Source organism: Xiphophorus hellerii, chromosome 4 (assembly GCF_003331165.1).
Source record: "Xiphophorus hellerii strain 12219 chromosome 4, Xiphophorus_hellerii-4.1, whole genome shotgun sequence".
NCBI classification, from domain to species: domain Eukaryota; kingdom Metazoa; phylum Chordata; class Actinopteri; order Cyprinodontiformes; family Poeciliidae; genus Xiphophorus; species Xiphophorus hellerii.
Window position 1 is genome coordinate 34,114,688 of NC_045675.1, and position 13,808 is coordinate 34,128,495.

Genomic DNA, 13,808 nt, shown 5'->3' on the forward strand with positions numbered 1-13,808 from the left:
ATCGGCCCCTGGTGCTTTACCTGCCTTCTTGCTGTCTACTGCTGTCTACAACAATGGTTGTTATATTCTGTCTTGTTTCCAAGACAGAACAACTATGAGTTGTTCACGCAGTGTAGAATTTCATCGGAATTTCAATGCGGAAATTCGTGCATATAGGGCAATTATAATTTATGACATTCTCAAATGTAACTTTTAAATGTTAAAATATCTTTCCAGTTATTTTAACATCTTTTTAATGTTAGAGCATTTTAATGTTAATGCTCTAACTTTTAGAGCATTAAAAGTTAGAGCTTTTAATGCTCTAACTTCAACTGTATTGCTGGGTTACAGATGATATGGTACCGACATCACACAATGTAAATGGGGGTCAGGAAGTAAATGCACAAGCAAAAAAAACTAGTAAGTAAATACTTAAAGCTACAGACATGTAACATATTTTATTTACTTTCACTGCTCAACAGGATGAAACACATTAACAATAAAAATCAGACCGCAGTTTGTTCATTTTATTACTTTGGCTGAATCATGATAAACTGCCTTGTTATGGCTTGGAAATCAAAACTGGCTGTTCTTGCATTGGTAAAAAGGTAAAATATAAAGATAGTTTTATTTATATAGCCCATTTTAAGCAACAAGGCAATACAAAGTGCTTTACAGGAACTTTGTATTGTTCCTGTAATACAAAGGAACAATGTATTTCCTTTTATCCTTTGTATAAAAGGAAATACAAACAAAATAAACCAAAAGAAAAAGCAAAAGAAGAAAAAGAATCTAATGTTGATCACAGGTGTCAAACTCCAGTCCTGGAGGGCCACTGCCCTGCAACTTTTAGAAGTGCCTCTGGTGCACCACCTGAATAGAATAATTAGGTCATTAGCAGCCTCTACACAAGGAGTAATTAAGCCATTTCATTCCAGTGTTTTGTACCTGTAGCACTTCTAAAAACTGCAGGACAGTGGCCCTTGAGGACTGGACTTTGACACCCCTGCTTTATTTTTTTAAACTATTATAATGTATTGAGTTCTGCTCCAGGACAAGGGATTTTACAGACACCATCCACCTACTACAGAGTTTAAAATAAAAAATATTCAGCCAACACCAGGAAAACATTTATATTTATATTAACCATTTATAATGGCATTATGAAAATCACACTGATCTTTGTGATCAGTGATTACACACGAAGATCAGTGTGTTGATCTTCAACTCAACACACTGAGCCGAAGATCTCGGCTCAGTGTGTTAGAGCAGAGAGAAGCTGACGGTAGATAGAAAAACAGAAAGTATGTCTATTTCTTACAATCTTCAACACAAACCCTTTAAAATTTACATAATAAAATCTTTTACATTTTTTCCATAAAAGCCCTGGTGCTTTGAGCAATAAGTTTAAGTTATGATACTTCCCAGATATTCATTATTTCTATTATTGGTTGTCAGTCATCCCAGACATGGCAAAACTAAAAAAGGTTTAAAAATAAAGCAACTTAACAAGTTATAATTTAAATAACACATAACTTGTATTGTGAGCCACTACAATAAATCAATGTCTCTGAAGAATTGTATTAAAACTTATAATTTAGAGCCTTAAATGTTTTCTACAGATGTAGCAGATAGAAATTAATTATTTGACACTGAACCAAATTCATATCTAAACTAAATTTTTATTTTATTTTGACTTTGAGTCTCAACAGTTTGTTTACTGAGAAATACACACATTTGATGTGCATTGCCACCTTCTAGTATTTTTTTATCCTGGAGTTTGAACAGGTTAAAAACTTTTTAAACCACACTTTACGTTACATATCATTGTAACGTTGCCGACCTTTGCAAAATTGCTCTTAAGAAATTTTGCTGTGCCACGGCAAGTCTTTTTATTTAGCACTATGGCCACCCCTGCTGGATCTGCTCAGGAAATCCGGCGGCAAACATAAAGCCCCGCCCACTCGGCGTGCAGACCCATTGATGACGCTCAGCTCTGACAACTAGCCACGGATCTGCTAAGAAGTAGCAGTTTGCGACTTCCTTTGTATTTGTCCATTGTGTCATTGCGAGGTTTGGGACATGGCTGAAAAGGAGGGTAGGTTGAATACAACTCTGTAGCATGTGGGCAAAGGTTTAGTTTTCCTTTATCTATCGCTTTGTGTGGATTTGTCGGGGTTTACGGTTAGCATCTTGTGCTAGCTCAGTGAAGCGCAGTCACGCTTTGTGGTCTTAGTAGACTGCGTGCTGGTGGAGCTTATGTTATGTTCAAGAACTTCTGTCAAGATTTCCACAAAAGGCCTTCTGCATTCCAGGTGATTAAGCATGGTGAAGAAAACCCTGAAACTCGAGTAGATTGTACAAAGTTTGTAGCAATATTGCAACTAAAAAGTGAAAAATAAGGTGTCCGTGTCGAAGTGACTAAAATAAAAACCTTACAACGAGACTTGTCGTATCAGATAGCTGCGTGGGACAAAAGAGTCCAATAATATGGAAATCTTGGACACTTATTAGGCCCGAGCAGCAAAGCGCTGCGAAGGCCTATTGTATCTGTACTGTTTATTATTATTATTAGGCCCGAGCAGCAAAGCGCTACGAAGGCCTATTGTATCTGTACTGTTTCTTATTATTACGATTCTTCCACCCTCTTCGCGTGCCTTTTTGGGGGCTTTATCATATTCAAAAACTCACCAAACTTGGCGGTCGCGACTAGAAAATTTAAAAATTTTGAATTTTAAGGTTGTCTCAAAAATCGCAAAAAAAATTGCTCAACGGCGGCAACTAACAATTTTCTGTTGACACAATGGTATGAACGTACTTCATCGTAGAGACATGAAATTTGGTACACTTGTAGAGCTCACCAAAAGACTCAGAACTTACATTTAATGTTATAAGCCAACTATCACAGGAAGTCGGCCATTTTGTATTGAAGGTCCATTTTTGACCTCGATTTTGACGTTTACAGCCTTCGTATTTGATCGAACTCCTCCTAGGGATTTCGATTGATCGGCTTCAAACTTGGTCAGTCTGATCATAAGGCATATTTGATTTAAAGTTATCAAATTGGTGAGTTTTGGAGCATATTGAAGGGGGGTTAGCAGGGGTCAAAGTTCACCTACTCGCCATGAAACACGAAACTCTTATATTTCCTATACAAAAACACATAGAGGCACCAAACTTTCAGTGATTGATCGTCATCGGGTGTCCTAAAATACCCTGTGGTGAAATGATGACATCACTTAGGCCACGCCCCCTGAGAACAGGAAGTGTCATGTTTTACTGTGAACGGTCGCTATCTTAGCCCTTTGACCTAATCAACATGAAACTGTGTCCAGAGACAGAAGACATGTTGGTGTGTTGAGGATTCCAACCCCGACCGGCTTTGAGATAGCAGGTGGGTGTGGCGGCGTGGCGAAGTGACCTGTAACGCCGTTGCCATACGTTTGGCTCTGAATTCCACAATTTCGGGCTCAGCTCCTCCAAACTCACTAGGATGGATCATTATCCAGCCCCCGACAGGAATTCATAACAAAATTTGGTGGGCGTGGCCTAATTTTTCTATAGCACCCCCTAGAGTATTTTAAGTGAACAGCCCCAAGCCATGCTTTAACCTAGAATTACGAAACTTGGTACACGTGTATCTTGTCAGGACGTACAAAAAACTCTCATAGAGCCATGGTCGAATCCCAACAGGAAGTCGGCCATTTTGTATTGAAGGTCCATTTTTGACCTCGATTTTGACGTTTACAGCCTTTGTATTTGATCGAACTCCTCCTAGGGATTTCGATTGATCGGCTTCAAACTCGGTCAGTCTGATCATAAGGCATGTTTGATTTAAAGTTATCAAAACAGTGACTGTATGAGCTTGCTGAAGGGGTGTTACCAGGGGTCAAAGTTCACCTACTCGCCATGAAACATGAAACTGTTATATATCCTGCACAGAAACTCACAGAGACACCAAACTTTCAGTTATTGATCATCATTAGGTGTCCTAAAAGACCCTGTGGGGAAATGATGACATCGCTTAAGCCACGCCCCTTGAGAACAGGAAGTGTCATGTTTTACTGTGAACGGTTGCTATCTTAGCCCTTTGACCTAATCAACATGAAACTGTGTCCAGAGACAGAAGACATGTTGGTGTGTTGAGGATTCCAACCCCGACCGGCTTTGACATAGCAGGTGGGTGTGGCGGCGTGGCGAAGTGACCTGTAACGCCGATGCCATACGTTTGCTTCTAGATTCCACATGTTTCGACCGAGCTGCACCAAACTTGGCCTGAGTGATACTGGTGGGATGCCCGTCGATCCTACGTCATCATATTATGACGTCATCTAAGCCCCGCCCCCTCACAACAGGAAGTGCTATTTTTTTCCTTGGAAACTTTCATCTATGGCTCTCTTGACCTAATCAAGGTGATTCTGTGTTGGATGACAGATAGGAAGTTGGTCTCGCTTGCTTTAAAGTGCCAAGAGTTTTCAATGGCGGCAACGCTGTTCGTATACGTTTGCCTCTACATTCCACATATTTTGACCGAGCTGCATCAAACTTGGCCTGAGTGATCCTGGTGGGATGCCCGTCGATCCTACGTCATCATATTATGACGTCATCTAAGCCCCGCCCCCTCGGAACAGGAAGTGTCATTTTTTTTCCTTGGAAAGCTCTGTTTATGGCTCTCTTGACCTAATCAAGATGATTCGGATGATAAACTCTGTCAATGCTCGCTGCTGGCTGAACCGGGTGGGCGTGGCCAAATGGCGAATATCAGTCCCTCGCCAAATGCATACGTTTGGCTTTAAATCACACATGGATCATCTGATTGGCGCCAAACTGGATATGTATGACCTTTGTTCACCTCTAAAGAGCCCAACGAGGTTGAAATGTAATTTGGCTCCACTGCGCCCCCTAAGTTAATACATCGGCTATATCTCCTCGATGCATCGACCGATCTGCACCAGATTTTTTGACAGTCGTCAGGGGGCGCCGCCAAACGCATTCACGCATATCGCCCGGTGGACGGGCGGGGGAAATGCGCGACAGCTTCTGCGGCGGCTGGCGGGCGGCGGTGCTGGAAACTGCGCCGGAGCCTCTGCGGTGGCGAGCGGGCTGCGGCTCTGGAAACCGTGCAACAGCTTCTGCGGTGGCTGGAACCCCCGCGGTGGCCAATAGGCCGGAGCGGCGCTTGCTGCGAGGGCCGCCCGAGGCTGCTTGCAGCTTTAATTGGTTTTAAAACTCTCTTGCGAGCACTTTGTTTGGAATTACCAGCCAGATATTTGTGTTAAATCAGCCAAACTCACTTTAGATGCATTATCTTACAACAGACCATGGTCACCTTTTTTCCCCATATTGTTTAATGGGATACATAAACTCTTCTTTTTCAACTGACAAGCTTCCGCATTCTATGTACGTCACTGGGAAACGTCACAGTTGTAAGCTAGTTGAAGATCTCCCTGCATCGTTTTTGCAATATAGGCACATGTATACGGAATTACTAAAGGCAAATGGTTAGAGGAGACAAACTTTAGACAAGAACTTAGAAAAGAAAAAAAACACAAACAGAAAATAAATTTAATAGTGTGTAGAAAATCATCACTTATCTGTTTATTATATTTAAGAATATAACTGGTTCCTATAGAATATGTTTTATTTATCCCCAAGGGGAAAGTTCTTGTGGTTTTCTTGTTCCCAATTCTTTTACCTGTGATGCTGTGTTGCAACAGCTCATTGCTAAAGTGGTGGACATTTGGTGAAGTCTGTCCATCTCACATTGTGAAAGAGAAAAAAGTTTAAAGAAACTGAAGTTTGGCAAAAAAAACCCACTGTATTTATTATTCACAGGATCTAATGCAGTGTCTCAAATTGCTGTCCTGAAGGGCCAGTTTATAAATTAACCTTTATGCCAATCAAGATAAATGGCATCTAATGAGTACCTAAAAACATGAAATATAACTATAATAATAAAAAAAATCTATTGATCTTTGTCATAAAGACGAATCAGATCTGTTTCTTTACTTTCATATAGCTTAGGAAGAACAGTTGAACACAAAACTATAAATACACATTCAGATGTTTGCTTAATGTCTCCTTTCTAGTCCATGATATTGAGTGATAACGTGCAATATATTTTTTAATTAATAAATGCAAATTTATGACTTATGTTTATGTGCATAACCTTTCCATTATAAATTGGTTGTAATTTTCTAAGCATTTCTTGCACCGTGATTCACAAATTCAAGTTTTGAGAGAAAACTAGATTCTCTGTATTTCAAACATGTGGGAGGACATGAAAACATTAAAAGGTGTATGGATGAGCTGCTGACAAATTTTTGATGTCATTGTGGTTGTCACAATACTAAAATTTCTATCTCTAAAATATTTTATACCATTTCTATAGTGCAACATTTTGTGAAGGCTGCGGGTTTCATCCAGTTGAGAGCAAAAATGTAATTAATTACAATGTCAGTATTTGAATTTTCTATGACTGGAAAAAAGTAGGGGGAAAACTCGGCCTTTGTTTAGAAAAATACCTACGGTCATTTAAAAAATGTCACTTCCCTGTTTGGCAAAACAGTAGACAGTGGTTCTGCTTTGTGTGAGCAGATGTGGTTCTGCTGGAGGTTACTTCCTGTTAAAGGAGTTTTTCCTCTGCACTGTCACTATATGCATACTCTGTATGAGGAATTGTTGTAAAGTCAATAACACAAATGATTGTCTGCTGTCGCTTGTGCTAAAGCTGGGTGATTATGGCTTAAAAACAAAATCTCCAATGTAAAGTTTTTTTCTCACCTTCTCAACAATAAATTACAAATGACAGAAAATATCTTAAATGCAAATTAAATGTAATATAAAATATATTTAAATGTTAAATATAGTTTCAAAAACTGACTTTTTTAAAATCCTGCTTTCTGTGAGTTGTCATGAAGTAGAAATAAATGGAAGCTGTAAAACAAGCTTGTCAAACAAGATTGAAAAGCATGGTTGGCTAACATAACTGAATTATGGAAACACAAGTAGTACATTTTTGAGAATAAAACCCTGGTTTTCAAAAGTTCCATTTTAAAAAACAGAAAATTTGACAAACTGATTTATTGGCCAGCCCTAGTACATGCCACTCCAAGTCAAATGCAAAATACCAGATTGAAAATAAAAATATTGGATCATACCATGGAGGAGGTGACGGATCCTGAACATTAAATGGGTTTAAGACTGAAGGCTTAAAGAAGCTAAAGCTACTGACAACATGCCAAACTAAGATAATTTAAATAGTAAAAGACCAATCATAGAACAAAATGCTACTTATTAAAATACTCAATAAATATTCAATAAATAGTTACAAATTCTTGTGCGCAAATGGTTATTGATATGTAAAGCTACAGTTAAAGTGCAGTGCTGAATAAAATGCTAGTTAAGGTGATTTTAATAAAGTGCAAAGTGGTGATGTGCAAGATACTTGAGTAGAAACAGTCCCAGTAATGAAGACATCTCAATTCAAGTCAGTTTATATTATTAACCATAGAAATAAAAGCTTCTGATCATGATAAACTAAGTCTGTGAGAAAATATAAATTAAGGATGAAAAGGTAAGACAAATATCTCTGATTACTTGTGTTAATACATTTAACTGATCCCTTGCTGCCCCACTTCAGTGTACGATGATGCAGTGGAAGAAAGGGTCATCAATGAAGAATACAAGATCTGGAAGAGGAACACTCCATTTCTGTACGACCTGGTCATGACCCATGCCCTGGAGTGGCCCAGTCTGACTGTGCAGTGGCTTCCAGATGTCAACAGGTAATTACAATTGTTTCTGTCATGGAGCATAATAAAGTCTCAGTAATGGTGACATGGAAATGCCTGATGGACTGCTGACCTGGAAAAATCAACCAGTTTGCATGTCTGTCTGGTAATGATGCAGCTGCTCTCTATGTGGTAAGCACAAAATTGTCCTAATGGAGACTGACTGGTAATGACATTTTGTTCTCTTAGATTATTGTTGATGGTTTTCGCTATGTGACATTTCACAAGCCAGTTATCCCCAGCATCAAAAGTCTATAAAAAGCACAACACAGAGACAATACGGTACATGCTTTTTCTAGTTACTGTCATCCCAGAACAACACAGAGAAACCTATTGGCAGGTAATTGTCTAGAACTTAATGGCCAAGTGAAACACCTCCACACCTTCAAAGAACTTTGAGCATGAATCTGGTGATCTTACAACTACAACAGCAAGAAGGGAGACCTGGACCCAGAGTTTTGAAGGAGAAACCCTGTGCCTTTCTCCCATTGATATACAGTTTCCCTGCTGCCCTAGCCTGGCCCACTGCCTTCCTCCACAATTCTGCTTGAAAAAGCACAGTCTGGACTTTCTGCCCTGTACTTGGTCATCTCTGGTAGAATTTTAAACAGGCTAATGAGCGAGCAGAAGGAGAAGTTGTGAATGATGACGTTACTACAGGAAGTCCAGTCTCTCCTGGGCCTTCATCTGAACAGTGTCTGTGTGTGAGGTTCATCTCAGGTCTTAGAAAGAGTGGTTCTGAAGAATCAAAGTCAGGATATATTTACTTTATGTTCATCTCTAACTTCTTTATAAAATACTGTTTTTCTTTTACAAGCGCTTTTTCTGGGATGTTTGAAACTAGCATTGATTCTCCTTATCTTTTCTTTGTGAAAAATGCATGCTTAGGCCAGAGGGGAAGGACTACACAGTCCACCGGCTGGTTCTGGGGACCCACACATCAGATGAGCAAAACCATCTTGTAATAGCCAGTGTCCAGGTACCAAACGACGACGCCCAATTTGATGCATCACACTACGATAGTGAAAAAGGAGGTTAGTACATAGATCATCTTGCAGTTTCATAGCAACTAAACTATTTTCTATTAACAAAATCAAAATTTTAGTGACTAAAATTTCTAACTGTATCCATGGCCAACGTATTCATACCACTTCAATCTTTACCACATTTTGTGACATTCTAACCACAAAGTTCAATACATTTGATCTGATTTTCATTGGTTCATTTTCATTTTAAGTTATTTCTGTAACCATTGTGTGGTTTTTGGTCATTAACCAACAATTTTGTCTGTGTATGTAGATCTTACACACATAGATTTAGCATTATGAATTCCATTCTAAACCACATACATAAATCATATTCACTTAGTATGTTGAAACTTAGGGTTTTTTTGTGGGTTTTTTTAATCTTCCAGCAGGTATGTTGTTGGAGGTTCTGCTGTGTGTAGGTGTGGTGTGTTCATGGCCTCTGAGTAAATGACAGGTACAGTATGTATGATGAGAAGCAAATATCCAGTGATGCTACTGGCTGCAGCCAGGGATGGAGTACTGTAGTTCTTATATCGCACTATAACTGGCCACAGGTGATGTTTTATATGCAGCTGTGCGATGTTTTATCAGATTCTAGTGCTTTCAATGTCGGGCCTGTGTGTTGTCAGAGTTTGGTGGGTTTGGCTCAGTGAGTGGGAAAATAGAGATTGAGATCAAGATTAACCATGAAGGAGAGGTGAACCGAGCACGCTACATGCCCCAGAATCCCTGCATTATTGCCACCAAAACTCCCACATCTGACGTTCTGGTCTTTGACTACACCAAGCACCCATCAAAGCCAGGTGAGTCAAGATGGAGCTTTTGCCTATTGACTGTTCCTAAATAGTCAATAGGCATTTAGCCTATTGACTATTTAGGAACGGGAGTGATCATAAATTATGAATATTAATATTATTATTTCAGATCCCAGTGGGGAGTGCAGTCCTGACCTGAGGCTCAAAGGTCACCAGAAAGAAGGTTACGGCCTTTCCTGGAATCCAAACCTCAGTGGCAACCTGCTCAGTGCCTCTGATGACCATGTAAGTGGCTGAAGAAACACTTAATAGTGCTCTGCTCTCTACTTTCCTAAAATCTACATCTGAGTATTTGCTTATATCGACATTCATAAAATGGATATGATCATGTTGGGTTAGGGGTTTTGGGTTATGTCCAGTTGGACATGGGGGGGGGGGTTGATCAGAAAGCAGAACCTTCCTGCCTATAAGAGATCTGAAGAACTGAACAATTGCAAGAATAATGTGCGATGTTTTCCTTTTTCCTTCACAGACCATCTGTCTGTGGGACATCGGCACCGGCCCAAAGGAAGGAAAAATTGTCGACGCTAAGACCATCTTCACTGGTCACACCGCAGTTGTGGAAGACGTGTCGTGGCATTTACTCCATGAATCCTTGTTTGGCTCTGTTGCTGATGATCAGAAACTAATGATGTCAGTAGCTGATGTCAAAGCAGAAACTTTCCATAAAACGCTACTCCTCCATGTTGTGTTTCTAGTAACTGACATGTTCCTGTTGCTTCCTTTGGGGTTTGTGCTGCTTCAGATGGGACACTCGTTCCAACAACACTTCTAAAGCCAGCCACTCGGTTGATGCTCACACTGCTGAGGTCAACTGTCTGAGCTTCAATCCCTACAGCGAGTTCATTCTTGCTACAGGTTCTGCAGATAAGGTGGAAACCATGCTAACATGTGCAAATGCAAGCTTAACTGTTACTCCCAACTGATTAAAGACAGATGTCTTTTTCTGTTTGGTCCTCCCAGACTGTTGCATTGTGGGATCTAAGGAATCTCAAACTGAAGCTCCACTCTTTTGAGTCCCACAAGGATGAAATTTTCCAAGTAAGAATTTTAGTTGTTTTGTCAAGAACTTGTTGGGTCCTCATATCCAACTTATAATGCATTATAAACAGTAATAGTAATATGCTGACCAGAAATAAACCAGTCATCTAAAACTGCAGTCATCTAAAACTTTCAGATCAGCTAGCAGTGTGACTGGGAAAGATCCAATAACCTCCTCACTTCCTGCTTCAAACGGACATTTCTCTTATATCCCTTGGGAGTTTAAATCCTTCAGAAGTTCAGTGGGTAGAGTTGTGAAGCTGAGATGATTCGTGTGACGCAGCTAGCAGCTTTCAGACACCAGACTTGCATATTCTGTGTGAGAACAGTCATTTTTATGGCATCTTCAAGGCAGGCAGCTGTTTACAAGCTGCATGGAAACAGGTCAGGGAGGGTTTGATACTTTGGGTTGTTGGACTCTGCATCCAGTTTGATCTTACTAGGGATTATCTGTCCTGTTCATTAGGTCCAGTGGTCGCCTCACAATGAAACCATCCTGGCCTCCAGCGGTACCGACCGACGTCTCAACGTCTGGGATCTCAGGTAGAATCTTACAGTGTTCGGTGATGATTGCTGATCATGAACTTTCCTGCTCACATGTTCAGGTGTTGACAAGTGGAGCTGCTGTACAGTGTGATAATGATGGATTCTGTTTTCAGCAAAATTGGGGAGGAGCAGTCTTCAGAGGACGCTGAGGACGGCCCACCAGAGCTTCTGGTAGGTGATGTTAGCAGAAGCCTCAGTGGTGGACAGTATGACATGAAACCTTCCATCTGGACAACCAGATGGGTTGTCCAGATGGAACCTTTTAGTGGTCTTTTGGTTTTTTTCATGTCTTCAAGTTTATCTTCTTTCTGCCACTTTAGTTCATTCATGGTGGCCACACGGCCAAGATATCAGACTTCTCCTGGAACCCCAATGAACCCTGGGTCATCTGCTCCGTGTCCGAAGACAACATCATGCAAGTCTGGCAGATGGTGAGAACGGTTCTTATCCAAAGTCTCTCTAGATCCGATTAGAAACTAGATCCCAAGGTTTGGTCACTTTCAGGCTGGACAGACACAGAGATGTTCCATCAGTCTGAAGGGACATTTTGTGCTTCCTTTGTCTTCCAGGCAGAGAATATCTACAATGATGAGGAGCCAGACAACACACCCGCATCAGAGCTGGAAGCTCAAGGATAATGAACACTCTCTGCCCAGACCAACTCCTCCTCCACCCCCTGGACCTTGGCTGTCTCCTGATCCAATAATTTGTGAAATGTCAGAGCAGCCTGCGCCCTCTCTAGTTCACACTTGAATTTGGTGTCATTCCACTGGCCCTTAACAGGGGCCAGGGCTCTGAACAGAAGCACAGATTGGCACTGTTCCCCTTCAAGTGTTTTCTCTTCAGTATTATAAAAAGCATTTTGTGGTAAAGGGCATTAGAAAATATTGTTCATAAAGTTATTTTTTCAGACCCACTAAGCTCACAGGAAAACATAATTAATGCCACAATATTAAGATGAATGTTTGCAGCTCTTGTTGGTGGTTTTCTATCGCCACTATGCAAATGTACATTGCCAACTGTGAGCTCGCTACTTTCTAAGGTACAAAACACTTGGCAGTTTGGGATTATTCATCATTGCATAATGTGTTACATTATCAGTGATAATTCTGGCTCCAAACTGCAATAAAGCTTTTTGTAAATGTTGCTTTTCAAAAGCAGAAGTTTTGAGATTTGTGTGAAGTGGCTAGGGAAAATTAATCCAGACATTGGAAATCCTACAAAATGTTTATTGAAAAGCATGACAGTCTTGGAACATTTTACATTTACAAGGTGGTAAAAATAAAAGCAGTCAGTTTGCTGACTCATGGCCCCGCCCACAGAGGTAGATTCTGATATGACCCGAGTCATTCTGGGGCAATCCTAAGGTCAAGTTGTCTGCAGCTCAGCCAGGGGTGGAAACCCTCACCGCCTGCTGGTCAACATTTAGTTTCCTCTGATTTCAACTCGGCACGAAGAGTCGCTTAGAAAGGTGGGCAAAGGTCAAAGTGCACAGACTGCCATCTTACACATTCACTGCTATGCAACACTTACAATCTTAATTATGTCGCCTGGACTACATCCATATCCGTCCCGCTACTTTTTTATGCCAAAAATAGAAGCCAGGCAGATCTGGGGTCAGCCTGGAGCTAGAGGACTACAACATGTGAAGTAAGTGCTACAGTAAAACAGGACAGGGCACATTGCATGGTAACAGCTGCTTTCTCGCTGCTGAAGCTTATGGAAAAGAACAATGATTACCGTAAGATGTGCAAATAATGAGATGAAGTGATAAATCTAATTTTCAAGTGAAGAAAACCCAGAAGGGTCAGTAGTACAATCCTCCCCAATGACTGCAGTCAAGCTGGCACCTGCTGCTACTTCCTACATTCACTTAAGGTGTAAACTCACTGAAGAGGCCACACCCCCATCAGAGCCCTTAATTGTTCCCAACAGTGCAGCTGTATTCAAACTCTCCAAAAAAGCAAATCCCATCTTCTCTTCCAAGATCAAATCTGACATGGTTGGATGTCAACGTTTCAAACATAATTCACACCAATGACCTGTTAAAACTGGCCTCTATGCGCTCTAAAGAATCTGCAGGATCAGGTGGGAGAGGAACCCTTCACATCATCTCACTTTGGTCTCAGATATTTCAAAATTTATCTTGTAAAATGTGGAAATATCTGCCTGAATGACAGCAGTGCTGTTTATTCAGGCTTCCTGGGAGTTCTTTAAAGGCCAAGCTTGATGAAGACAGACAGACAGAGATGGTCACAATAATACTGGTTATCTAGCCGGGAGAAAAACTTAGGATAGGATGACCCTGAGTTTCACTGGAGATGGTTCCTAAATGCTGCGACAGACTGGCGACCTGTCCAGGGTGAACCCTGCCTCTCGCCCGGAACGTAGCTGGAGATAGGCACCGGCAACCCTCCCGACCCCATTAGGGACAAGGGTGAACAGAAAATGGATGGATGGTTCCTAAATGATCCACTGGGGGCAGCAGACAGCAGGTGGCCAGGTTAAAGCCAGGAAGACTAAAGCAGACAGACCACATCATGAGACATTCACACCAACTACAACTGACTGGTTGGAACCAAAAGAAACCCTAAACACCTGTTAGA

At 40.9% G+C, this 13,808-nt stretch overlaps 1 protein-coding gene across 2 annotated transcripts; it reads left to right on the forward strand.

Annotated features, from left to right (window-relative positions):
* The first annotated feature begins 1,957 nt into the window (after nt 1-1,957).
* On the forward strand, nt 1,958-12,149 carry rbbp7 (RB binding protein 7, chromatin remodeling factor). 2 transcript variants are annotated; one of them, XM_032561472.1, is made up of 12 exons: nt 1,958-2,077; nt 7,622-7,766; nt 8,661-8,806; nt 9,427-9,603; nt 9,725-9,840; nt 10,088-10,248; nt 10,361-10,487; nt 10,579-10,656; nt 11,123-11,199; nt 11,316-11,373; nt 11,523-11,633; nt 11,772-12,149. In XM_032561472.1, exons 1-12 carry the CDS (start codon nt 2,062-2,064, stop codon nt 11,838-11,840), a joined length of 1,281 nt encoding a protein of 426 aa, XP_032417363.1. In that variant the 5' UTR covers nt 1,958-2,061; the 3' UTR covers nt 11,841-12,149. The 2 variants fall into 2 exon arrangements, with proteins under 2 accessions (XP_032417363.1, XP_032417364.1); XM_032561473.1 differs by having other exon boundaries at nt 9,430-9,603.
* The last annotated feature ends 1,659 nt before the right edge of the window (nt 12,150-13,808 follow it).

What these genes read in the sequence shown, in the direction of transcription:
- rbbp7 (XM_032561472.1), top strand. An exon ending in TGGCTTCCAGATGTCAACAG is followed by an intron (nt 7,767 to 8,660) that starts GTAATTACAATT and finishes ATGCATGCTTAG; the next exon opens with GCCAGAGGGGAAGGACTACA. An exon ending in CTCAACGTCTGGGATCTCAG is followed by an intron (nt 11,200 to 11,315) that starts GTAGAATCTTAC and finishes TTCTGTTTTCAG; the next exon opens with CAAAATTGGGGAGGAGCAGT.